The sequence below is a fragment of the Amblyomma americanum genome, chromosome 4, assembly GCF_052857255.1.
Source record: "Amblyomma americanum isolate KBUSLIRL-KWMA chromosome 4, ASM5285725v1, whole genome shotgun sequence".
In the NCBI taxonomy this organism is placed as follows: Eukaryota; Metazoa; Arthropoda; class Arachnida; order Ixodida; family Ixodidae; genus Amblyomma; species Amblyomma americanum.
The window spans coordinates 148401544-148428004 of record NC_135500.1 but is presented as its reverse complement, the minus strand read 5'-3'; the positions used below and the strand labels follow the sequence as shown (position 1 = coordinate 148428004).

The 26461-nt window shown below is 46.7% G+C and overlaps 2 protein-coding genes across 4 annotated transcripts in view; one reads left to right on the top strand and one right to left on the bottom strand.

Moving 5' to 3' along the window:
- Positions 1–14664, top strand: part of LOC144128516 (transient receptor potential-gamma protein-like) — a 187271-nt gene extending 172607 nt beyond the window's left edge. For all 3 annotated transcript variants that reach the window (XM_077661957.1, XM_077661958.1, XM_077661959.1), the window contains 3 exons: positions 146–329; positions 5210–5712; positions 12565–14664. In XM_077661957.1, the coding sequence (XP_077518083.1) occupies positions 146–329; positions 5210–5712; positions 12565–12972 (1095 nt within the window). In that variant the 3' untranslated portion in view covers positions 12973–14664. The remainder of the gene's footprint in view (positions 1–145; positions 330–5209; positions 5713–12564) is intronic.
- A 6675-nt stretch (positions 14665–21339) lies between these two features.
- LOC144128517 (glucoside xylosyltransferase 1-like) lies at positions 21340–23677 on the bottom strand. The gene is made up of 2 exons (XM_077661960.1): positions 23118–23677; positions 21340–22260 (listed from the first exon to the last, which is right to left on the bottom strand). The coding sequence occupies exons 1-2, from the start codon at positions 23544–23546 to the stop codon at positions 21490–21492; spliced, it is 1200 nt and encodes a 399-aa protein (XP_077518086.1). The 5' UTR covers positions 23547–23677; the 3' UTR covers positions 21340–21489.
- Between the last annotated feature and the right edge of the window lie 2784 nt (positions 23678–26461).

The window sequence follows — 26461 nt, the reverse complement described above, 5'->3', positions numbered from 1 at the left end:
TATTATTTCTAGCTAATCCCCTCACCACTTTACAACTTATCTACTGTCCCTCGCCTTACGTTCACGGTCGTGAAGATTTCGCAGTCCCTGTTCGTCGACGCATTTCCTGCTGCGAAATATCGCTCACCAACAACCGTGCCCGCAGACCATCATGCGGAACCTGGTACGGCGCTACATCACCAGCGAGCAGCGCAAGGCGGACAACCAGGGGGTGACGGAAGATGACGTCAACGAAATCAAGCAAGAGATCTCGTCTTTTCGGTACGAGTTGCTCGAGGTGCTCAAGATTGGCGGTTTCAACACCTCCGGAGCCAGCGGACAAAGCCAAGGTGCGCCTTCTCCAACTGCATAACTTTTGTGTCGTTCGAGAGCAGCGAACGTCACAAAAAGCGAAGCGCAATGCTCTAGCCTCGTGTCTTGTGCTTGTTTTATTAATACGAGAGCTCAAAAGCCTCGACAAAAAAAAATCCGAAAACAACATATCGTCGGTCACAAAATTCGGCCATTGGTGAGAGGAAAGTGAAGTCACCGGACCAGAAGTGACGTAATTTTTGGTAAATGCATTAACAGGCTCTAATGCTATCGCATTGCCAATACATAAGGTAAATAGGCGACCCTGGGAATTTTTTTATGCCCATCACTCTCGGCTGATGCCAAAACTGTGATTCAAAATCAACTAATGCAGTCCCAGCCTCATGTTCGTGGGCATCCTTCGCACCTGCATTCAGTAGCTGATGATGACACGATGGTTCGTGCATGCTGTATGATGTGTCGATGCAGCTAAGTGAAATGAGTCTGCGAGCGTTACGAACACACTTCTCCTCATAACCCTGACGCATTCTCTGTCAGAAGAATCCACGAAACTTAAAACGGAGCAGAAATAGTCGCAGGGGACTCGCAACGAGAATCTCTGCGGAGAAAGAACTGTGCTTTGTTTGTTTGTACAGAATGGGAGCGTGACGAGCCTGGTAACGTTGTTGTTGACTCGCAAAACTGGCCTGCACGCATTCTTACTTAAACGTTTAGCCGACTAATGGGGTTCCTGGCAACGCAACGAATCGCTACCCAATCCCGCGCACCGCATGACTGTCACAACAAATGGAGTTCCAAGAAGTTCACCCTCCGGCGCAGTCGGTGGACGCGAAAAGATGTCACCGAGTTCAGTTGTGGTATGTGGCGCAGATGCTCGTCTTGCAAGTGCACTTGCCTCTAGATATTAGCGCCGCTTTCGTGAGTATAGTCAGTTACAGATCTGAGCTCCAGAAAACCTGATGCCTGGGCGAGTTGATGCTGGTTACTACTCACAGTGGAACAGCAGGAAAGGAACGACGACACAAGGCAAGGAGCACTGTGCCGTGCTTCTTGTCTTCGGTCCTTGTTTGCTTTGCTGCTTCGCGTTTTTGTGGTATGGGTAGTGAGCAACAAATCTGAGTAACGCTTGTTGTTAGGCTACTTAGTATAAGAGCAATCCTGAAATGAAGTTTGCGCTTTTATTGGGACGAAAATGTATTATCGCCTGTCTAGGGAATTGATACGTAACAAACCAGCGGCGATACGACGCAAGGAACGCGCAAAATTTGTACTGGCATACATTGCAACAATTCCCGCAGTGAAGCGATAATCTACAAAATTTTTTCGACATGCGGAAACCGTGTATCGGGCAAGAGCGGCCTATTTTTAATCGCAAGAATTGAAAGCACTTGGCTATGCAACAACTATGCTCCAAGTCCCGAGGTACTATGTACAAATACACGGCAAAGTGTAACGACGCGACTACCTTGCGGCAGTTTTAAAAAAAAGAATTTTTCAGAACATTTCATACTCTCGTGTACATGAGGTGAGCTTGAAACCGGTCCGTCAATTGTCCTCGGCAAAACCACAGTGGATTGCCTATCTGAGAGCTTTAGACACGCGTCTTTAATTCGCTTCTTCGGCGCATTCTTCATTTCCAGGTCACCTATGTGTCTTCGCTTATTTGATGTACTCCGTTTTGGTTTGACAAAGACAATTTATTTTATTTTTGTTTGTCTGTAACTTACACGCATTGTCCCGTAAGATAATTAAAGAACACGGCTTGCAAATGATGAAATAAACAAGAGCAAAATAATCATTTAAAGCATGGGCCATAGCTTCGTTAGATGAGATGACCGTTATTATCAACTTGCGATGTCAAGTTGTTTATGTCAAGCTGTTTTAGAGCATATACAAAAAAAATAACCAAAACATAACCTCTAAAAAGAAAGTTCCTTGACCTTCAAGAGGTGGTCCAGCAGCCTCCGTATGCCATTTGGTTGTTGAATATATTTTTCGTTGTTTGTGCCCATTATAGAGCAGCAACTGTTTAGGAAAATTACCATAAAAGATCGCGAGAACTCACTGTGTCGTCTTTCAGGGTAACCGTAATCTAAATAAAAGATTAACTTCGTTTCAGTCAGACGAATCGAAATCAGGTTTGCACGCGTGAGTGGACACGTGCTGGATATTTCAGTGCAGTGCGGTTCTGAGCAGGCAGAAGCGGGTTCGTCCCTAGAGGAGATGATAGCGCGGTAAAAATATACTAGCGTGACGTTCAAAACGTCTGGCGTATTATTAGACGCTATGAGTCAATGCACTTGATCACCTTGGAGATTGGAGTGTTCTTCGCTTACGATCTGCATGTCTTCTTTCGCTTCCCACTCCACTGCAGCTACTAGCTGGAAACTCCTCTGAAAATTTCTAAACAGTTGGTCTGTAATTATGCGCATTCGTCTTGTATTTCTTGTCTTCGAATCTTTACCAGTTTTTGCAAGCCTCATTCCTAGCAAGTCCACCAAGACATAACGCTGTAGAGTTTCTTCCCACAAACCCGGCTGCAAAAATGTTGCCATTGTGACGAGAGAAGCCTGTTCTGTTTTTTTTTTCATAAAATCTTAATTTTTTTGCATAGAACGAGCGCATCATTGAAACCATTGTTGAGCCATGTGGAAAATGCTATTTTAATTTCGCTACGAGTGGCATTTGGCATTTCAAGAAGGGAACAGCAGTGGTGTAAGTTCCGCTGCTCATCAGTCAGTCGGAGCAACAGTGTCATTATGTTTCAGTTTCCGCATCCCATGCGCACAAAAATCTTAAAAGCAAACTCTGAGGCAGTATCGAAGTAAAGCAGCGTCTTCTGCCAGTCGATTATTGTAATGTCTCTCGTACCCTTCAAAGCGCACACGTCTCGCACATCTGCGGATGAATATATTGAACATTCGCTGTCTGCCGCTGTCCGGCGCTGCTGCAGCATTTCCACGAAACAGTGGGTTTAACCTAAAATGTAAGTCGATGCAAACACGCCGCCTCTTCCCGCTGACACTTTCATCTGCTCCGGGTTGCTCACAGGGTCGATTTATGTCGCCTACTTCCTGACAAGAACGAACAGGGGAATAAAAGGCCTTCAAGTGGGCCGCACTAGCTACTGCATCCCCTATGTATATATTAACACATGCGCATCTCATATATTGCTTGTCATCGCAAATTCTTAACTCTACATGGACGGAGATATGGCACTTTTATGCGCGTTATCTCAAAAGACCAACCGAATATTGCTCGCGTTTCTCATTCTGAAGCTAAAAAATATGCACACTTCTTTTGGAAGAGAAAGGCTCAGTTTGAAATTCGGGGTTGCACTGAAGCATATCAATGCATTATGCAAGCTTGTGCAGTTTTAAACAGATATCCAACATGGCTAAAACTGAGATTGGAACTGGTACGTACTGTTAATGACGCATGTTTGCGTGTTATTGTTATCTGTCAAATATAGTGAAGGTATTTGCTGCAAATTGCCTACAATTAGAAAGGAAAATGTGTATGCAAAACTGATTATTCCTCCTCCTGATAATACGCTTGCCAGGACTTCCTTAGGACTTGCTATTACACCTCGTTATTAGGCGATATGTTGTTCGTTGCCCATCACAGCTGGTTATGATTCGGTATGGTTATCATGAATAATTCCTAGCGTCCCCCACTTGCGAGGCATTTTAAGTAGCAAAACATTTTTTTTCATAATTTGGCCCAATGAATTCAACTAAATATGACCCTCATAACATACCGCAAATTTTAAACCAGCCTAAGTAAAAGAGGATAAAGTAAGAGGTGTCAGCTCTTTTCAGTCGTCTTTAACATTGTAAAAGAAATTCCAGGATTTATTGTCCTTTGGAGCAAGTCTCGCAAACACGGCCAGATATACTCAATTTCGCTATTCTGCGCACTAGTCTAATGTCCTGCGTTATGGTTCAGGAGTACGAGGCCAGGAAATCTGGAGTTTGCACTGCTTCCACCGCGTGCGCACTGACCGCTAAACATCACCACAGGGAATTCGAATATTCGGTACACTGCATTGATTTTATATGGATGCCGGAAACAGTTCGTGTGAGAGCAGGAACCGTTTCGTAGATCATATTTTGCAGTAGGGAGGAAGAGTCGGCCGTGTTAATGACCATGTCCGGACGGAATCTTTCGGAAGTCACTAGTTTTCTCAAAATTGCAAGTTTAAAATATCTCCATTGAGTTACGCGGTTTTCGCTATTCATGGCCTACATTTACCTCTAGCTGGCATGATTTGTTCATTGCTCCGCGTCCTTGAAGCCCCACAGCAACACGCCCCATTTGTGCAAAGCGATGCGAACGGCATAACACACAGTGATGCTCAACGTGCACTGCCCGCTCCTTTTGGTCATGGTACTATATCGATTTGTGACAGCAAGGGCTCGTGAATGTCCAAATGAGTCTTCTCTTCGGTCCCTCGTCCGTATTTTGCGCTGCCTTCTTCGAAACATGCATCACCAACTAGTGCGGCAGCTTGCTCTCCTGAATTGTGACAGCAAGTTTAACCCTTTCAGTGACTACAATATAGAAGGTAATCCATTTGGTTCGCTGTATGTCTGGACTCGTGTTAGTGTCATACCACTGGCAGCAATGACCCGTCTCTGGCTTGCCCTGATCGCTGTCGTTCTTAACAGCAATACTGCCGAAGGAAATCCACCATGAACTCCTCTTGCCCGGGGTGCAGTCTGAAGTGTGCTCGTTCAGGCCACAGTGCGGAGGTTTTGTAATGAATGTGGCGCAGTGTCTACGGATAGGTGGAGAGGTAACGGACAGATCTCACAATGGGGAAAGATGCAACGATGCTATTGTGGTATATGCGTCAGTACGCAACCGTTCTTCCCTCTCCCATGTTCTGTTTCAGGCATCGGAGGCAAGAAGGGCCGCCAACGCGAGCGCCGCCTCATGAAGGGCTTCAACATCGGCCTCATCGAGGGCTCTGTGCCGAGCCCGCCCGAGATCAACATCGAGGAAGTGACGTCACGGAAGTCACCCGTCTCTCGGTTGGCCCGCCTGGCGCGCCTCGCGAGCAAGAACAAGATGAAGCGCGGCCGCTGGGGCCACCTGGTGGAGGCCACGCGCAGCGCCCGCGCGGCCTTCTCGCGGAGCCGCAGCGAGGAGACCATGAGCTCCAGCTCGTCCGGCTCGTCAGGCGCCAAGGGCGGCGATTCGGTCTGCAACTCGGAGACGTCGCTGTCCATGAGGGGCCGCATCTCGCGCAAGTTCGGCACGCTCACCTTCAGCCGATCGCGGCTGGCATTCTTCTCCGAGCACGACTCGCTGCGCCACTCGTCCTCGGAGAAGCGCCGCGCGCACCGCACTGTCAGCGCGCCGCCCTCCTCGGTACTGCCCAGGGCAGCGACGCAGGTACGGCAGTCCGTGCCTCATTTGGTGGTGCTGCTGCCGGAGGGGGGACATTTTTCTCTTTCTTGTACTGTTATTCGACTTTATAGCTGTCAATTAGAGAATAATAAGATAAAGTATGCACCTTCCTAGTTACTTTCTTCCCTTTGTTATGGGGGTTGAAATGCAGCATTTTCGAAAGTTTTCCGCTCAAAACTTCTAGCCAAGAATCTTCGGGAAGCCACATTTAATTGCATTCCACAGTTATCAAATTTTTTATATAACATGCCCGCGATACAGCCATGATAATCTTTTTTTTACTTATTAGCGTGGGAGCAGTGAATAGTCCAGCTTCTGCTTTCGAAACTATAAGTGTTTGAAGAGCGAGAACTGGGAAGTCTCAAGTTTTAAACAAAGCTTTCCTCCTTTAAAGGGGCGCTAGGACAACGCAATCATATTTTTGGTTTCAGCAATAGTCGCCTCTAGAGCTCTATCTGTGTATACAAAACCTTTCACCTAAGGCTGTTAGGAATTTCTGAGAAAAGGCTTTTTGAGTTAGAAGGCCGCTTTCTTCGACATAGCATTGTCAGTGATGGCCAACGTGCATCGTAATAAAGCTAGCACGTGTTATCTAACACGATGGTTATCTAATTTTGAATAGTTAAGTTTTAACTATTACCGTTAGGCTCCTTATTTACTGTGAAGCTTGTAGTCCACCGTACCTAATAACCATATCAGCTTTTATATTTCCGAATATGCGATTCTCGTAGCCGCTCCAGCGCAAGGAATTTTGTGGGAGCACATGGGCGAAACCGAAACCAGCGAAACCGAAACAGCGCTAACCGCGCCTAGGAGCGCGATTCACACTGCGGTGCAAGTGTCACGTGCTCTTTTCGCAGCGACCGGCTGGAAGCGGCAAGAGAACAGGGGGCACCTGGCAGGCACGCGGCTGTGTGGCGGGTGCTCGTAGGCATGGCTAGCGCTCTTTCCGGTCGCGTGGTTTCGGCTTCACCTGTGTGAGGCCCCAAAATTCCTTGCGCTCCAGTGGCCACGAGAATGGCATTTTCGGAAATATAAAAGCTACAAACGGTCGGTTCGAAACAACCATTACAGTTAAAAAGTTACCTATTTTATACTTGAAGACGTCTTAGCTGTATTTAATACGCACCACCACCGGCAATGCTATGCCGAAGAAAGTGGTCGTCTAATTAAAAAACTTTTTTTAAATGCTGACAAACTTAGGTGAAACACAGCGCATATATTAATGTTCATTCGGCAGTAAAACAAGCATTTGTGGCTAGGAAAGATGAATTTAAAATGGAACGTTCTTTTTCCCGCTATTTAATTCAAACCAGTGATCTCAAGACCGAAAATGACTTCGTGATCGCTGAGTGTGAGTCCATGGTGGAGCATCCTAGCCTCTACTAAAGCGGAGCAGCCCTCTCCCCGCCGTCACAGTTCGCTTGCAAAAACGGCCGACGGCGGTGATACCTGGAGTTCTTTTCTGGGTCTTTTCAAGCTGTTATAACCTCCGTTTTCAGTAAAAGTACCTTCTTTGTAATTAGACAGCTCTGATCTGTCAATGCAAGCCACCTTCAAAGAAACTGTCTTCAGTGTCGCTTTAATATTTCGCTAGTGTCGCTGCCCGGAGAGCTCTGGACCTCAGAGCTGTTGTTCGGTGATCTTAACTCTGGCCGCTTGTCAAGCGGTGATCACACAGAAATCACTTCCCCATGCCGCCAGATGTTGCTATCACGCCATAGGCAAACTCCTGAGCGTATTCTTATGTCATTATCATCGTCATCATCATCATCATCATCATCATCAGCCTGACTACACCCACTGCAGGGCAAAGGCCTCTCCCATGTCTCTCCAATTAACCCTGTCTTTTGCCAGCGTCATTCACCCTTTGCCTGCAAGCTTCTTAATCTCATCCGCCCACCTAACCTTCTGCCGTCCCCTGTTACGCTTACTTTCTCTTAGAATCCACTCCGTTACCCTTAAGGACCAGCGGTTATCCTGCCTTCCTATTACATGCCCTGCTTAAGCCGATTTCTTCCTCTTGATTCCGACTAGTATGTCATTAACACTCGTTTGTCCCTCACCCACTCTGCCCGCTTCCGGTTTCTTAACGTTACACCTATCATTTTTTTTCCATGGCTCGCTGCGTTGTCCTTAGCTTAAGTTACTCTTTTCGTTAGCCTCCACGTTTCTGGCCCGTAGGTGATTAACGGTAAAATACAGCTGTTGTATACTTTTCTCTTGACAGATATTGGTAAACTGCAATTCATGATCTGAAAGAACCTGCCAAATGCGATCCACCCCATTCTTATCCGTCTAGTTATTTCCATCTCATGGTCCGGATCAGCTGTCACTACATGCCTTAAGTAGACGTATTCCTTTACCACTTCCAGCACCTTGCTGCCAATTGTGAACTGCTGTTCTCTTGCTAGACTGTTGAACATTACTTTGGTTTTCTGCATGTTAATTTTTAGACCCACCGTTCTGTTCTGCCTGTCTAGCTCAGTGGCCATGATTTGCAGTTCACCTCTTGTGTGACTCAACAAGGCAATGTCATCAGCGAATCGCAGATTATTTAGGTAATCTCCATTAACCTCCTGTAAACAAGTGGCGAATAGCATTGGCGAGATCGTGTCTCCTTGCCGGACGGCCTTCCTTAGTGGAAATTTATTGCTGACTTTGTGGAGGACTATGGTAACTGCGCTGTTGCTATATATATATCTTCAAGTATTTTGACATAAGGCTCTTCTACACCCTGGTTACGCAATGCCTGTATGACTGTTGAGGTTTCCACTGAGTCGAATGCTTTCTTGCTATCAATGAAGGCTATATATAGGGGTTCTTTATATTCTGCGAATTTCTCTATCACCAGATTGATATTGTGAATATGATCTATTGTGGAATATCCTTTACGAAAGCCTGACTGATCGTTTGGCTGGTTAAAGTCCAAGGTTGCCCTGACTCTACTAGCTATTACCTTATTAAATACCTTGTAGACAACGGACAGTAACCTGATCGGTCTGTAATTTTTAAAGTCCTTGGCGTCTCCTTCCTTATGAATTAAGATAATTTTGGCGTTCTTTTAGGTTTCTGGTACGGTCGAGGTCATAAGGCATTGCGTATATAGGGTGGCTAGTTTTTCTAGCACAATCTCCTCTCCGTCCTTCAACAGATCTGCTGTTACCTAATCCTCACCAGCTGCTTTTCCCCTTTTCATTGCTTCTAAGGATTTCTTTACTTCCTCTTTCGTTACTAGCGGGATGACGCATTGCTGTGCGCTACTTTCTCATTAACACTCTGATTACATTGGCTACTGCATAGATTTGTGTAGAACTCTTCGACTACTTTAACTAGCTTATCCATATTGCTAATGATATTGCCTTCCTTGTATCTTAAAGCATACATCTGGTTTTTCCTGTGTCTAGTTTCCTCTTCGCCGCTTTTAGGCTACTTCCGTTCTTTAGAGCGTGCTTGATTCTCTCGATATTAAACTTCCTTATGTCGGCTACCTTGCTCTTATTTATTAACTTCGATAGCTCTGCTAGTTCTATTTTGTCTCTAGGGCTAGACGCCCTCATGCTTTGGCGTTTCGTACACATATCTTTCGTCGCCTGAGAAAGCTTGCCGGTATCCTGTTAAACCGTCCTACCGCCTACTTCTACTGCGCACTCCGTAATTATAGCTGTCAGATTATCGTTCATTGTATGAGCATTAATATCGTCTTCTCCTCAGTTAAGGCTGAATATCTGTTCTGCAACGAGATCCTGACTTCCTCTGTTTTCCTTCTTATCGCTAACTCGTTAATGGACTTCCTCTTCACTAGCTTCTTCCGTTCCCTCTTCAAGTCTAAGCTAATTCGATGCCTTACCATTCTGTGGTCGCTATAGCACACCTGTCCGAAGACGTCCACATCCTGAACAATGCTAGGATTGTTCAATCCTAAAAATCCTAAAAACAATGCCAGGTCGAGCGCATAGTATGAAGTCGATTTCGTTTTTAGTCTCATCATTGGAGCTCTTCCAGGTCCACTTCCTGTGTTCTCGTTCGCAGAAGAAGGTATTCATGATCCATAAATTATTTCTATCCGCGAATTCGACTAATAACTCTCCTCTGCTATTCCTAGAACCTATCCCATAGTCACCTACCGCCTTGTCGCCAGCCTGTTTCTTGCCCACCTTCCATTGAAGTCGCCCATCAGTACAGTGTACCGTGATTTTACTTTGTTTATTGCCGATTCCATGTCTTCATAGAGACTTTCAATGGTCTGGTCATCATGGCTGGATGTAGGCGCATAGGCCTGTACCACCTTCAGCTTGTACCTCTTATTAGGCCTAAATACAATAGCTGCCCCCCTTTCGTATACTATAGAGCTCCTCTATTTTCCCAGCTATGTCCTGATTGATGAGGAATCCATACCTAGTTCTTGTATGCGCTTATCTGCGATAGCCCGTCCTTTAGTACTGTATACGCCTCACCTGTCCTCCTAACTTCATTAATCCATATGACGTCCCGTTTAATGCCCGCTAGTTCCTCGAACAGCACTGCTAGGCTAGCGTCACTAGAAAAGGTTCTAGCGTTGAACGTTGCCAGGTTCAGATTCCAGCGGCAGCCTGTAGAGAGCCAGAGATTCTTAGCACCCTCCGCTGCGTCACCGGTCTGACCACCGCCTTGGTCTGTTGTTCCGCAGCAGCTGGGGACTGAGGCCCGAGGGTTTATTGGTTTCATCATAGAAGGTTGTGGCCAAGTACTACACCAGGGTGGCCAAATCCTGCTCTGGTGAGAGAGTGCGTTGTCGGTTCTGGTCACCGAGGTAAGGCCGCACCCGAGGCCTGGTTATGCAACTCCATCGACACGCGGAGTTTTTTTTTCTTTAACCCAGTGGAGAATTGCGCGGCACCGGGATTCGAGCCCCGGTCCTCTTGCATGCGAGGTGGATGCTTAACATCTACGCCATCGCTGCTTCCTTATTCTGATGCAGGCGTTTCATAAGTGAATGTAATGCGTAAGTTATGTTAGTCTGGGTATGCATATCGTGAGAAATGTCAAGCAATATGTTGTTGACGGTAAGAGCTAGAATCGTTGTGAGCTCAAAATGGTCGTACCTTGTGAACTGGCCTCGCAAAATTAGGGGGAATTTTATTTCGCTTCATTCAAACGGTCACAACTGCTTTTAAAGAACACAGATTGTTTTTTTCCTTCTGAGCGCATGGGTTCAACTTCTGGCCCAAATTAAAATCAGTAAGTTTGCTCGGTGACCACTGAGTGTGTGTAACAGTGAGAAATTCCGCGTTTACAATACGTAAGCGCTAGAAACGCATGTTGACCACTACCCGTGGAAACCATGATATGTAACATGGATCGCGCTATCAGTAAGCTACCACTATTATCGGCAACGAAAAAAAAATGCTCCCTAGAAGTTAATGACGGTGACATTCAGTGAGCCTCAGCGTTAAGCATGAAAAGTGGCTCTTTAGTGGTGCGAAGTTTAGACCCTCATTACGAATTTCAATTACATGAACGAATACTCTCGCTTCCCTCACCGTAATACGCGGAGTTTAGCATATATACAAATTCATTTCGCGAAACAAATTTAAGCCTCAAGCTCGATTTATGAAACACAGTAATACTGTCTTCGCAGTGAAAGTAACAAATCAAAAAAGCAGCCCGAAACCGCAACACACGCTGCTTAAGAATGAAAAGTTCTGGACCATATTGAAAACTGCGCTCCCATTTCCTAATAAAAGTTTTCCGAATTCGTCATTGGTCCCCTTCGGCGATATCGTAAGTGTACGAAACGGTGACGTAATCGTAAGAGACGCGACGTGAGACAAGTCCCTGACATCGAGGACATCGTAACGATCGCTACCAGCGAAGATGGGCCAGATGACAGTTCGAGCGCTCCTAGATGGCTTGCGCCGACGTTTAGCCGAGCGATTGATGCAATCAGCTCGCTGAGGAAGTTTGCTAACGGTCACAAGAGAAGCTAAGATGTCTCCTGTAACGTACAAAATGCGTAAACTGCCACTATTTATAAGCAGCATTCAAGAACATGGGAGACTCTCTCCTTAGAAAAATAGAAATTTTCCATTTACTTTAGGCATCACAACGTTCCTTGATCTTACTAAGTTCCTGATTTTGGCAAGCCTTCTCAGTCCTGGGGACTTGGTCAAATTTGCTGAGTTTCAAGTTGATTAGAAAGCTTGCATAGAGGAAATTTCAACTCAAACCCTGACCAGAATTTTCAGAATTGTCTGTGCAGTTTCTTTCAAAATTACGCACGCAACTTCGCGTGGTACCGGACGGTCAACGAGCCGCGAGATACGACTCTTCTTGTGCTCCGTAGCTTGAGGCGCTTGTTGGAATGTCAGAAGCCATCCTTTCCACAGGCACCCGATTCCTGTTATCAGTATCTGTCCCGACAACGCCTGAAGTGTCATCGGAACTTCTGGAGAACACTGCACACAGTTCCGGTTCATAATTGGTCGGGTGGTGTTTTTCCTAGCGTCTTGTCCACAACACCTTCCATCAGAAGTCAACGTGAAGTCAAATTTGCCAATTTGGCCTCAGCTGTAAATGAATAAAAGCGCAAGCCGACAGAAGTACTCAGTGGACGTTAAAACAGGATGATAACCAATGAGAGCTTACAATAACTTGGCGGGGGCATGAAATAAGAGCAGTCAGGAACACGGAGTGCGGGATATTGCGGGACAGGGGCGTTTGGGGATGGTCGGGAGAGGTTTTCTTTCAACATGGACGTAATATTAGTCATCTTGTTATCCTTACCGTTGCTGCTGTCGTTACCGCCAAGTCGTAAGAACGTGTATGAATTCTTGGCCACCACACGTGGCCACGCAGGCGGAGCGCCAGGCAGCCGCAGCCAATGGCGCGAGCGGTTCCTGCAACGTGTTGGCGGCCGAGTGCAAACTGTCGCCCATCCCGAGCTGCGCCAGTTCGAAAGTGCCCACGCCGCGCAACTCCATCAACGGCACCCTCGAACCGGACTCGGCGTCGGCCGTCGCCAGCGGAGACTACGCGGCGGCTGCCGCGCTTGCCATGGCTTGCCACGAAGCTGTGCCGTCGGCACCGCCGCTGGAGCCCTGCACGGGAGGAGGGCTGCCCATGGTGGTGGTGCAGCCATCCTCGGAGCAGGAGGACGCGCTCAAGGACTCGGACGAGTCGCCTGCCAACGGGTCCATACCACTGCTCACCAGGGTGTACGGGATCGAACCCGTCAGCAAGCCGGCCAACATGGGCTGGATATGACCACCACCGACGAGCTTCGCGGCGCCACAGCGCCGTCTCCTGTCGACACGCACCATCAGTCTCGAGTGACGACGACGACCGCATCCCTACTCCCCTCCCCCCCCCCCTTCCCCACCGTCCAGACCGAGGTGGCAGTGGTCCGGAGGATGAGCGCACAGCTTCGGCCAGGCCTTGCACACGCACAAACACCGGGCGAGCTTTTGTCGGGACAGTGACAGCCTTTTTTTTTTTACCTCCGACTTACGACTCCGGGTCATAACAGAACAGGACCCTTAGGAAGATGTGGTTATTGGACCACGAAAAGCTTGTCTGCAGAGAAGTGCGACTTCGTCCGTTAGATTGTTCTTAGATTATAATGAAGTAACGCACGTGGTTGTCGCAGATACAACGCTATTCTTGGAATTGCACTAAGGCATAATGAATCTCTTCTAGGCTACCACGTACGCTAGCTGCGTTTCTTGCGTGGCTGTACGTAGGCAATCCGTGCACAAAAAGTTGCACGGTTACAACGTCGACAGAGTTTAAATAGTTATACACAGAAAGGAACGGAACATTTATTAGACCTATGTCTGTAGCGAAGGGCGAAAACTAAAACAAAAATCTACAAGTCTAGAGCCCTCCTCAAACTTTTCGTTCCGTCAGCGGTGCATTATCTTGGCGGTAACATGCCTCATGCGCCATTATAATTTACAGCGATTTCCTAACAATAAACTAGCAATCGTAGACAAAAACATAATCGGCATTACATCAATGTTCAGTAATACTGTAGCGATTGTAATTGCGAGTAAAATAGATGGACAAAATGGCTCTCAACCTATGATGCTGAAGACGCTGCTCTGCGAGTGTCTCCGAGCAGCAAGCAGGTCGGCGTGTAGATTGTGAAATTATTGTGGAAAATTTTTAATCAACTTGTGAAAGATGTCCGAACTCATTCCTTTACTTCGAAATGCCTACACGTAGGATTCGCATGGCTATGTTACGCGCGTACAAAACTACCCTGATCCACGGCTGTCAGGTCTACCGGATGCCGAGAGTGACAAGGGTGTCAGCGAAAACTTATTGCACTTCAACTAAACACTTGCTTGGATCAATTAGCGCATTTCCTAATGTGAGAACTACAAAACAGCGTGGTACCCAAACGTCAGTGGAAGACGCGTAAGGGGACATTGAAAGAGAGACAAGGCTTGATTACTGTCGACCCATTTTTTTTTGTGTGTGTGTGTTGGGCTATAGACACGTCCGCGCTGCTTTTGTTGGTAGATTTATTGCCTGTCTCAGGCAATACATTTTGGGGCAGGTATAGTCTCAGATTCCTATTAGAACTTTCGCTTGTCGCCGGGTATAACGCTTCCCTTTTGGTCCCATTAAATTCCGACAGCGGCTCGCGAAAACGCGCGAAACGATTGGCCGGGCGCAACATTTTAATGAAATAGGCCCGAACCGCGCGTGGCAGCGGCTGTCACTGGGCCCATGCAGCCGCCAGACACTTCGGCCTGGCCGCGCTGTGCGCGCTGGAGCGGCGGGCTTCGCTCGAAGCCTGTCACTCCTTGACACATAGACAGGTCACCGTGGAACTGTGTGTACATATACGACGACTCGTGAACTTTGTGCCAAACCGCCGCACCGTTGAACTGTTGTGCACGGACCAACTGAAATATAAAAAGAGCGAAAGAGAAAAGAAAGAGAGAGAGAGAGAGAAAAGACAACAGACATTGCCGCTCGGCGTTTTCCCGGTTTTCGACATATGCTCTTTTGTGAGTGGGCTCCGCCTAATGCGACACCAATGAGTAATTCGCCTGCGACGTTTCGGCGTTTCCATATTCCTTTTTAAGGTGCGCTGTGCGCTAGCGTGGAGGGCTGTCTGATTTGTCGGCTGGTTGATTCGTACCGTGGACTCCAGGAGAGTCCGGAAGCCAACCCGATGTATTTCCAAGCCTGTGTGTACGATGTTTATATGTGCTGCGTATGGTCTTGCTTTCTGAAGACTTTTCGGTCTAAGAGCACAGTCGTTGAAACCTTTCACTGAGACCTTGAAGAGGAATATACGGAATTTTTGTTCGCTACTTTGATTTTCTTTTGGCGTTGCGTTTGGTCACCGGAATGATTGATGATTGTTTGGCATTTGCGTGATTGGTCGGCTGCAGAGGGTGTTGCTGTTCGCTAATGTTCGTTCTTGCAGTGCAGGTAGCTGTTCACTAACGTTACCTAGAGTTCACTGACGGACGTGTGTATCGACGTATGAGCACTCGCTCTGTCCTAAGAGGTTTTCATTCAGCTTGCTCTAAAGATAATATTTTTAAAAAGGCTACCGTAGCCAACTGTTGCAAAGTGTTGAGGATTTCTTCTCCTTTACTGGTCACACTGCTTATTCCTCGCTAACTCGGTGTTTTGCAACCCTAAATCTTTATGAAGTAAGGTGAAAATTTAAAAAAATTCACGATCAAATTAGTGAGCTGCTCTCTAACTTAGTAGGAACGTTCATTAAAAACCTTAACACACTCTTTCAACCCAGAAGCAGGGAATAAGGCTACTGAACTACTACAGACAGACAGCAGTAGAAGTGACTAAAATAAGGGTACGCAACCAGAATTCTTTCTTAGTTTGGTAGGACTTTCTCACTGTGGTATACAGTCATCAAGGCGTAAATAATCCTTAACAAAATAAAACGCATCGCTTCTTTTTCGCATTAGCTTAACGAATTGTGGTACCTGCTCTTTCAGCGCGCACGTCTAATGAGACCCTTACGCCTTCCCCCTGTTTTTCTTGTTCTTCGCCGGATACGAGACAATAAGGTTTTGTAAAGTTCAGTGGTCAGTGAAATCCGTCGCTGCGGTGGCGTTCATCACATTCTAGTAGCCGCAGAGAAGGTTCTCTTAATTAGATAATATGCAAAAAAAATTAGAATTCGTATTACCAAGCGGTATAACTAAAGCACAACAGAAGCAAATTAAAAATACATCAAAAATTTATAAGCTAATGATGTAATATTCGCGCGGAATGTCATCACCCGTCTGGGGAAAACTGTCAACATCTCACCCCACACACGTTCTGATACCGGCGTGTAACCCACTCAACCGACGTGAGTCCTAATCTAAGCGAGTGGCGAACACGCAAAAAAAAAAATATAGGGAAGAAATACAAGTCCCTTTCGTTCTCCGCGCGATGTTGTTTTTGTCGCGGGGATTACGTTCGCGCTTTATATTCCCGCACAACGGGCGGCTTGTTATTTATTTATTAAATTATTATCTCTATTTAAATATTTAGTTTAGTGATTGCCAATTTATTTATTTGTTTGTTTGTTTGTTTGTTTGTTTGTTTGTTTGTTTGTTGCCCCGCTGCCTGCCTGTTACCAAAAAAAGGTTATTTTTAAATTATCAGCAATGATGCACTTACACTTACTTCCAGGCGCACCATACTTTGTTGTATTTCATCGCTTCCCAGTCTTTTAATAATGTTACCAATTCCTGTCAATCTTGCATCCGCTGGGGACCTCTTGAGTTCTGTAATGGTGCCACGGTAACTCCACACGGCAGTTATAAAGTTACTGAATTCAAGTTGTTGAATATGCATATCTATGCGGCAATTGTTTCTAAATATGTATTGTGGTTGTTCCGCCTTGCCAAGGTGATATCCTTTCAACGCTTGTCGCACTTTCTAACCGAGAGAAAATACTACATTCGAGTGATTGTTTCCAGGGAGCCCCTGACTCTTGTGTCTTGTTTAGTCGCCAAGACATATCCTTGCCAGAAAGGACTCTATAAGGCTCACAGCACGCGCTGTCACAAACTTCTTAGAAACATAGTACGGTATAAACTGACACTAATCACTTTTACAACATACGCATCGTTGATGACCAACCAAGAGTAAGGAGTTGTTCCCAACTTCCCACTGCCCATTGAAAAATATAAAATGGTGAACAAATGCGAACAGTTCTTTGCAACGTTGGCACCTCTATCGAAACGTGGGAGTCGAAGGATATCAGACAAGCTTGAGCTTTTTTCTATACACGGACCCAGCCCTGCGATTGCATAGCTTAACTTTTAGACTAACAAGTCACGAATCGCACTGAAGGAACTCGGGCGCTAGAGTTTCCTCAGGAGAATCAACGTGGATTCCTGGGAACGTAGCTTACACGTAGCGCCGTTTCATTCGGCTTTGTACAGAGCGTTAAAACTCAATTCTTCGTCAACTTTCTAGCTTCGTCTAATCAAATCAACAAGATAGCGAGCCGTAGATGTAGCTGTATTGAGGCGATCATTGAAAAGACCCAGCATAACTGTGACCTTCATATCGACAACACGGCATTGCTTTGACGCTTAAATACCTTTAATTACTGAGCGGAGAAATGCCTAATTTGTTAGCACCTACTACCAGACAGCATTAACGCTCGAAATTATCGTAAACATACGAGTACGAGCGCCGCGCTGTTTAGAAACGTAAGCTTCTCTGTTAAGGAGAATATAGAATGGCGAGCTTGGCTTAATATACGAGCTTAGATCTGGACGACTATATTTTCTATAGACGCGACGTATTAGAGATACGAAATAAGCCCTATAATGCTAAACTATTATAATACAAGCTTTCTGTATGTAACGTACTGTTCATGACTACCATACTTATGAAAACATTGGACCAGGGACCGTGTCTTGTGACGTTTATCTCGATTAGTTCTTCTCCACGTAAGTGAACTGTCAGCTACGAATTTTACATCAGGCATGTCACCTGACCTTATATTTTGCTGTATATCTGCCGTGACGTCCAAGATGCTGCTGATGATAAGGTGCAAAAGAATGAACCGGGAAAAGGATAACGATAACAAGAAAAACTGCTCAGGACTCCCAAAGGTTTCTTTCCCTACGTCATCGTACGTAAGATCGGTTTGTGATTGCCGAGTTCGCTGTTGTGATTAGACGGCGCACGAATGCCGGCCGATCGCAAGTCAGCCTTACCTACAAAGACGTACATGCGGATTCCTCATTCGTGCTGAAACCTCGCTCATCTCATTCCGTCACGAGAACGAGGCAAAAGGAATTGCTGCCCTGAGGTGAAAAAAAAAATAAAAAACACTTGTATTACATTTTCTACACAGCAAACAAGCTCTAGGTGTCCGCTTGCATCCAAGCAGTCAATTTCCATAGCATTCTTTGCACGTTCCCATCGGGTGACGCTATGAAGAATGCCTGCGTCTTTTATTCATTCAACTTAATGGCCTTGATAAGCATATGCTTTTACGAAAGTAAATAACAATGAACAGGCGCGCTGTTGAGCATGTTCCAGTGACAGAGAGTGATTTTATTACTGTAGCGTTAATATTGGAATGAATGCGCTTTTGCAATCCCTCCGTCTTCCCGCTGCCGAATTTTGTCCGCGGATTACAGCGGTGTTAATACGGCACATGATAGCACTCACCAAGTAGCTCAGAGATGAACTCGCTGGCAGTCTTTAACTGGAAGTAAGCAGACAGCAAACACCTGCATACGCATTCAGTAGAACAGGCATTTTTATCGATCGCGTAGAGAGAGAATCGTCTTTTTCGTAAGTAAATTACCACTCGGTCGAGACGCACCGCGACCTTGGAACTTAACGACCACGCTATGCGACGCCTTTCTTTCTTGAGAGAAGGCCGTTTTCTTAGAGGGAAATGAAATCACTCGTTATTATTAGCATGGATCAACATCCCGTTGCGGATGGCCCCCTGCCATCGTAGAAAGACCTCTGTCCTTGATTTTTATCTCATCGAGCGCCTGGCTGGTAGCCTTCGATCGCCAGTGTTCAAGAAACCTTCGACTCGTTTATTTTTCTCTTTTTCTTCATTTTCCTTCGCGTAATGCAAAAGGGCTAGAAAAGTTATTATCCGCTGTTTTTATTCAACGCAAGGCTTTCCTTCTATGCAAAAGAACCTAAGTAAGAGGCTTTAGCGTAGCACTTAAGCAACGACTGCTTATCTGTCGAGTCGCTGTTCAGTCCCCTCATTGCTTCGCACATTTCGCTTTATATCTCTGTTTTCTTTTAATCCGTGATCCTTTTTTCGGTTTAGGGATCAGCAGAGTATTTGTCCAGCCCCCCGCGTGCTCCTACATGTTCTGCATCTGACATAGTACAACGGTGTCACATGACCAATAGGCGTTGTCGTAGACGACCCGTGGACTGTCCTCGCGTTGCAAAGCACAGCCGCTCGCTTGGCGCCAGTAGTATGGATACACAGCAGAAGCTCTCTTGGTTTTCCGAGCGGCGATAGCAATGATCAATTGCGTGCTTTAATCGTCGACCTAGTGCGAATGCATGTTGTGCTGTATGAGCACAAGCTTGTTGCAGCTTTAAAAATACATTTCTTTTATTACTGATTGAATGTGCGTGAGTTCGATCTCGTTAGCTGAAAATGTGAAGTCGATAGCGACGCTTACTCTGTGAACGCGTGTAAGAGAGCTGCCGTGCCGCTTCCTTCAGATTGATGTAATCTCCGCTGCGCGTATCGCTGCAAGCGGTGAAACAACACTCAAGTTGCGACAGATCCGCGACGGCTGCGCTGAGCGGCTGTAGTGATGGTACACGTCTTCTTTTCTTTTGTGCTTTGCACGAGGCGTATCACTGTGCGTGAGCTTCACCTTTTGGCGCGAATCGCAGCGCAATCTGCTGCAGTCGGAGTGCGACTCAAAACGGGCTCTGCCTGACTTTGGCACGCTTTCCGCCTTTTAGGCGGTTGGATCGCGTAGTTCATCTCTTTTCAGAACGCTCTGCAACAGCTGAGTTATCGGTAACAAAGGGCGATGAAAATCGCACGCCGAAGTGCTCCTCGTATATTCGATGATACTGTACGTGGTGGCGCAGGTCTACAACGGGCCATCCTATTTTATCTTCCTTTTTTGTTTTTTTCAGTTACATTGAAGAAGCTGTAAGTGCGAAGTATTGGCTGAGCTTATACCGTTGTTTCCCCTCTACTCCTACACCCCCCCCCCCCCCCCCCCCGCCCAGCGCACGTCGTACTTTTCATTACACCCCTTTCGTTTGAATGGAAGCAGTTGTGCGAACTTGCGAGTGTTGACAGAAAAATGTCAAGAGCGCAAGTAGTTTCCTGTTTTACTTTCTTTTTAAGCGGCTGCAAAGGCGTCAGTGGAGTTTGCCAAGGGCCCGAATTTAGCCTTCGTGGTTTTCAACGGTAATTAAAGGCGTCAGTTCTCTGCTTTTTTTATATATGATGGGCCCGAGAGAAGTTTGGAGGCACTGAGACGCCATGTTCTTATTTTTGCAAAAGAAAAGATAAAAGCTTATAACGGTCAATTTATGGCGCTGAATTCCGCCCACTACAGTGCTGACGCTGATCAATGAGTCTGCGAGTGTGATTGATTGGCTTAGAAAGAGAAAGAGATGCGTGATTTGCGCCCCAGATAGGCGCGGCCGGCTGCATGTTCTGCTTTCTCCTAGGCTTTCTTCATCGCGGAAGAGTTTGGGCTGCGTGCGTTACTAGGACAAGTTAGATTGAGCGGAACAATATTTTATCCTGCGGCTCTATGCCGTTGCTTGATGGTGAGAAAGGGCGGACACAGCGACTGTTGGTTTTCAACTTTGTCTGTTTGCTTCTATACCTTGTACAGAATTTTTGACTGTTCGCAAATGTCTAATAAAGAAATCTACTGATAATAAAGCGTGTACGTGTCCTCATTAAAGGCGCGATTATATACACAAAACTTCTATCAGGAACGCTACGTATCACTCTATACAATAAAACACTAGCTAACATGAAGCCTAAATAAGGAACATGTCACAAGATCACTGTGCTTTTTCTGTGGCGTCGTACACCTGCTCTCTAATTCAGCGTATAGGAATAGCACTCATGACTGCAATCTCGCATGGCCCAACATGAACACAAAACAGGCTTAGAGATCATCTTTCATGTGTGCTCTTGTGCAACACTTGGAACGGTTTCGCACATAATCTCATAATTACATAGCACAACGCTCACAGCAAATCATTATCACGAGGGCAGCATGAAAATTTGAAAACATAAGGCCGTAGGTATACTCAGTCTTGCAGCCTACAAAGCCGTAGGCCGTAACAGGTGCCCAGAAGCTGCGCGCGCTGCGCTACAGTCCGCGGTAATGCGCCACTGATTTAAGGATTTAGTAGTTCGCATAAAAGGTCCTTATCATGGCATTTCCTTCTTCACAACAACCACAGAAAGTGTAGCCACATGAAGTTTTCCTTTGGGTCCGCGGGCAAGTGCTGGGGGGTAAAAAACAGCAGCCTCGGACTGATAACAAGGTTTGTATGGCAGTGAGAGCTAGTGGTAATATGTAGCGGCCATCCAGGAAACGGAGTGCGCAAAGAGTCGTGTACATTTTCACAGGGCATTCATTTCTTGGGTCTTACTCAGAAACCTTGGCATAGACTAATGGAGCACTTTCGAAACAGACCTGCGCTCCCGCGAACCTTGACTGCACACGTCACTTTGCTCCTGGTCTAGAGGAGCTGAAGACTGTGGTCACACCAAGCACTCAGCTTTCCGACTGAGCCGCATGGTTATCCGCGACTTGTTTGAGTTGTGTAGCTCGGGAAACTCGGGTACAGGTGCCGAGGAATCTTCTTCTTGATGACAATCTTCCTTCCCGACGAGTCTATTGATCCAGGGTCTGGCATCCTGGCACCACCGTTAGCGTGGAAGATGCGAACCTTTCCCGAGCAGTTGTGATAGGCGGCGAACAGCGTCTCGTTCACCACGTGCGACCATCCAGTGTCCAGCTGCCGGTTCCACGTGCAGTCCAGCACGAAGAATAGCTCAGGGTGCTCCATCCCTATCAGCGTGAAGAAGTCCTGGTGTCCCAGCGACCCTTTGAAGCTGTACTTGTCGCAGATCGGTGCCAGCTTGTTATGAGTGAGCAGATCGTTGTAGAGCTTCGAGGACCGCATCGCAGCAAGATCCATGAGCATGACGCCCGTGTTGAAGCCCTGTTTACCGGGCCTTGGCATGCCGACGTCCGTGCCGGGATTGGAATCGATGTACGCCTGGAAGTCGGCACGGTACTGAGGCTGCAGGTCGAATCCGATTCCGATCAAGTTCTCGCTTGTGAAGCAGTCGAAGTGCCGGTAGAGCTTTGCAACGTCTTCTTCGAACTCCAGGTCGAGGTCGATGAAAATTATTCGTTCTAGGTCGAATACGCGGTGAAAGATCTCGGTGATGAAGAACATGTCGTCGTTGTAGCGGCCGACGTCTTTGGTGAAAAACAGCAAGCGCATCAGGCCGATGGCATTCCGGTTGCCTTCTTCCACTGCAGTTATGTTGTAGAGATAGAACTGCGTGCAGAAAAATAAGGTGATTGGATCATCTGCAACTGATCACTAAATCTCGCAACCTTTAAAGCTATACCACCATATCCAACACAACTAATATAAACAAAGCTCACGAACCAAGGAGGATATGCCTTCGCAATAGTGACCAACACACACTGCACACCATGCATTTACGCTACGCACTAACGTTTTTTGCATTTCTTTTAACAGGTAGAACAGGGTTTATTACTGCCGACTTTCTAGAGCGGACGCCTTGTATATTGCCTTAATGGCGAACACTAAGCGGGCGCCCGTCGGCATCCTAACAGCGTGTCGATTGTTTTGGTACGGCGATCATGGGTATAAAAACAATTCCATGGGGAAGTTTGCAAAGAAACTGCCGGTTTCCTAAAAGAATTTTCGAATTCGTGACAGAAGTCGTGCAAGGAAGCGTCGGAGCCTGTAACGTGCACACCTTATGCCCACGTTACCGGTATGAGTCTCGGAGTTAGATACGCAGACTTTCATGTTTCATATGCAGGGATGTTTCATAGCTTAATTCTATAGTCTTAGTTGTGTTAATAATATATATCGAACTCTGCATGAAGGATCTTACACTGCAGATGAATTTGAATTCTGCGTGGTTCGGCACTTGAGCCGCGAATTCACAGAGTGATTTGAAGGTGGGTTATGTACGGGCGCGGCCTGAGCTCATTTCCTGAGGTAGTAGCCGCCTGAGCAGACCTTTACATCAAATTATGGGGTCACGTAAGTTCAGGAAATATTACTTGGTTTATCTGTTCTCTAAGTGATGTCTGCATACATTCAGCCAACAAAGTGCTTCGATTGTCGGCTTAAGTTCATGGAATGCATACACGTACCTGGAACTTCTTTTTGGATTCAACCTGTACGCCACCAAGCGTGCGGCTGAGTCTCATGTAGCTCTGAGGATCGGCCAGCACGTGAAAGCGAACCGGGTTCTTCGTGTGGGAAAGCATGCTCCTGAGACAGTGGCTCATGGTCCTGGTGACCTTCATGTTGCGGTACGCCCACTTGGCCACGAATACCACGTCCACTACCTGCCGTGCATCGGGAGTTCGCGCGGCAGCACAATCAACCGACGCGGAGGCAGCGTCAGTGACGCTTTGTTGAGGTGCGACCGAAGAAGAAGCTGTAGACGGCGGCGACAAGTCCGACAGTTGGTGTCGATATTTCGGAGGAAGAGGTCCTGAGAGGTTGCACCATATTATCGCAAACACGCCGATTACAAAGAGAGAGTAGACGGCCAGGCGAGTTGTTGTCGACTGCATCTTTGGTCTGAACACTGAGAGTACTTGAGGGACTAGTCGATCATGCCTGTCTCACACACAAAAAAGTCGACAACACAAGCCTAACTACTGGCGCCCTCTTTTTATACCACGACTCACAGGTTATCAACCTTCATATTATCAACCCTACTGTACACTGTGCAGCTGGGTAGAGAACCCACGCATCATCGTTAGGTCATAAAGATAAAAACGTTGTCTTGCGTTTTCTGTTTAAAGGCAGTTGGTCTAGGTACCCCCGCTTATCAGAAGCGTCATTCTAAACTCACAGAACTTCACGGTTCACTGACACAAATTCCCCAATGAAACGAAACTCTCTGCACTTTGACTGACACACAAAACTGACACACACTTCACCACAAAAAGTACTCATGTCGCTTTCTTCGTTGGCTGTTTCGGTAAAACCGCGAAGGCTTGAAGACGACAACTGAAGCTCTTCATTCCGATTCACTTGGCAAAGAGACTGGTAGACGACAAGCACGCGCACACACGGAGAGGCTGGGCCGCTGATCTCTCAGCCACAAACAGCTGCACTCGGTGAAAGCGGGCATCCCGAAACTGCTGCGGCCGGCTCGGAGGTGGCTGCGGCGCCTCGTGTGTGACCGCCGTCAAGGAACGAGACCGGTCGCGCTTACGATAAACCGGTTCGCCACGACCTTCTTTCGGCGTCGGCGGCGAACGCGCGCGCGCTCACTTTTTTCGCCCTCTGGGCGACGGTGGAGGCGGCGGACTTCCGCTGTCTGCCGCTCCCCTGTCAAGCCAGCCACGCCGTGGTCCAATGACCGACATGACAGCAGCGCACGTGTGAGGAGGAGGAGATGCCTCCCCACCTACCGCTGAGAGCAAGTGCATGCCCAGAATGGAACCGCTCTCGATCGAAGTTAATTGCGCTCTTTCCTCCAGATTCGCGCAGCATTCCATGCACGGAGCAAGAGTATGTCGACCTGCTCCAGGTCTGGCCCGCACTACGCCCAGCCAAGTTGGCGCAACCTACAGTAGCAGGCCTTTCGCTGCACATCGTCTCACCTTATGTTTCGAGGACTCAGGGACCTTAGCATGAGCTTCCTCTGGTCTTCAATCATCCGGCAAACCCGCTGCCGTGTGTATAACCATTTATTTTATGCATTGATGAAATAACGTATTAAGAGAAAACACGTATCCAGAGGCCACAAGCTTGATGCCTTCTGTCCTTGCGAAAACAACAGCGACACATTTTCATGCGGTGCAGCAAAACTTCGGCTACGAATGTGAATTGGCAAGAAAGTAGTCGCACCGCTTCACTTCTTTACAACTTTGAGATATAATGCGGTGCTTTCTTGATTCGAGTAAACTGCCTCTGAGGATGTGGTCTTACTTGGTTCCCAACAACAGTCTCGACGACAATGTTCTCGTTCTTTTTGTTCTAACACCATATCGAAATTTCCAAAGTTTTTTTTTTTTCAGGTCACGTCACTGCAATGCGGATTACTGTGGATACAAATGGCCCTGCGGAAGGACTATGCCTTCAAAAACCGGCCTAAAATTTGATTCGTGAAGATATCAGTATACGGAATGACTGACATTCGGCCGATAAGGCTAGGGTAACCACACATGCCAGGCTCCACCAACAGTCTATGAGGGCCGAGTATGATGGGGTAGACTGGGTACTCCCTGAATCTAGGTCCGTAGCCTAGACATCCGCATCAACGTCGGGGCTTCCCCGCCACGGACGGGACGGTACTTTCTAACACTATTGTAAAAACTCCCTCATTCTTCTACATTCTTTTTCTAATCTACGGAAACTGCACGAAGCACTCAGTGTGTGTGAGGCAGAGTAGCATGACCACTACGCTTTTATTCCCTACGTGTTTATGAAAGATATACAGAGAATCGGGAAAGCTTAGGGACATGAGTATTCGTGCAATGCCTGAGTAACCTCCAATTTTTTTATTACACTGTCAATCCCGGTGACTCAAGGGATGATGCGCATTTCATTTTCAGCCGTTAAACACACAGTAGAAAAATAGCTCCAAGATTATAACAATTAAAACAAATATTATCAAGTATTTTCGAGTAGGAACATCAGTTTTCGATATGTAGCGCAGTTCCCGAAATTATAAGCGAATAGCAAATTATCAAGAAAGATCGATTATCAAGACAGCATGAACGAGCTGGAGTGCACAAAACTCTCAGCTTACGAACAGCAGCTTACAAGGAACTTATAGAGGCCCAAGGTGAAGCTTTAAATAAATGCTGCACAGCTGGTGCAGCGAGCTATGGAAGGATAAATTACGGCGGCAACGTTAAGAGAGCTGAAAATAGCGAGCCGGTCGGGGAGCAAACGCAAGTTTATGACATTCTGGCTGAAATAAGGAAAAGAAAATGCCCTTGTGTGCTACCAGCAACGCGAAGAATTCATAACCACAACGTAACATGGTGGGCTCAATTCTAACGAAGAGCAGAGTGTCAGGTTGGCAAATGAAATCAGAAAATTTTCATGGATAGGATGGAACACGACTAAACGGAAGTCAGAGAGATAGTACGGAAGTTAGAAAGATAAGGCAAGGAAAGTTATTACGCGCCACTCCAGCTGAGCAGGTATAATGCGCTGTCCAGCTGTCAGAGAACGATTTCTTTTTTTATTCGGTGATTTTTCCTTCATATTACATGTTCCCTGCTGACCTTTTTTTTCCATAGCACCCGGGGAATTCTGCTACAAACAAAATATGAAGAAGCTTTCCGTGTTTCAGACGATTAACGATGTGATATATAACGAATTACACCGAGTATCTTCGAGACCCTTGCCCCAGTTTTCATGGCCAGCAGTCTTTTCCGCACTAATTTGCGCGTGAGATTTTCGGTAAACTGAACTGCTGACAGATTTAGAGTGTAATGCAAGAAACAGCGTTGCAGCAGTCAGC

What these genes read in the sequence shown, in the direction of transcription:
- LOC144128517 (XM_077661960.1), bottom strand. Translation starts at nt 23,546, where the DNA reads ATGCAGTCGACAACAACTCGCCTGGCCGTCTACTCTCTCTTTGTAATC. An exon ending in AATCCAAAAAGAAGTTCCAG is followed by an intron (nt 22,261 to 23,117) that starts GTACGTGTATGC and finishes TTCTGCACGCAG; the next exon opens with TTCTATCTCTACAACATAAC.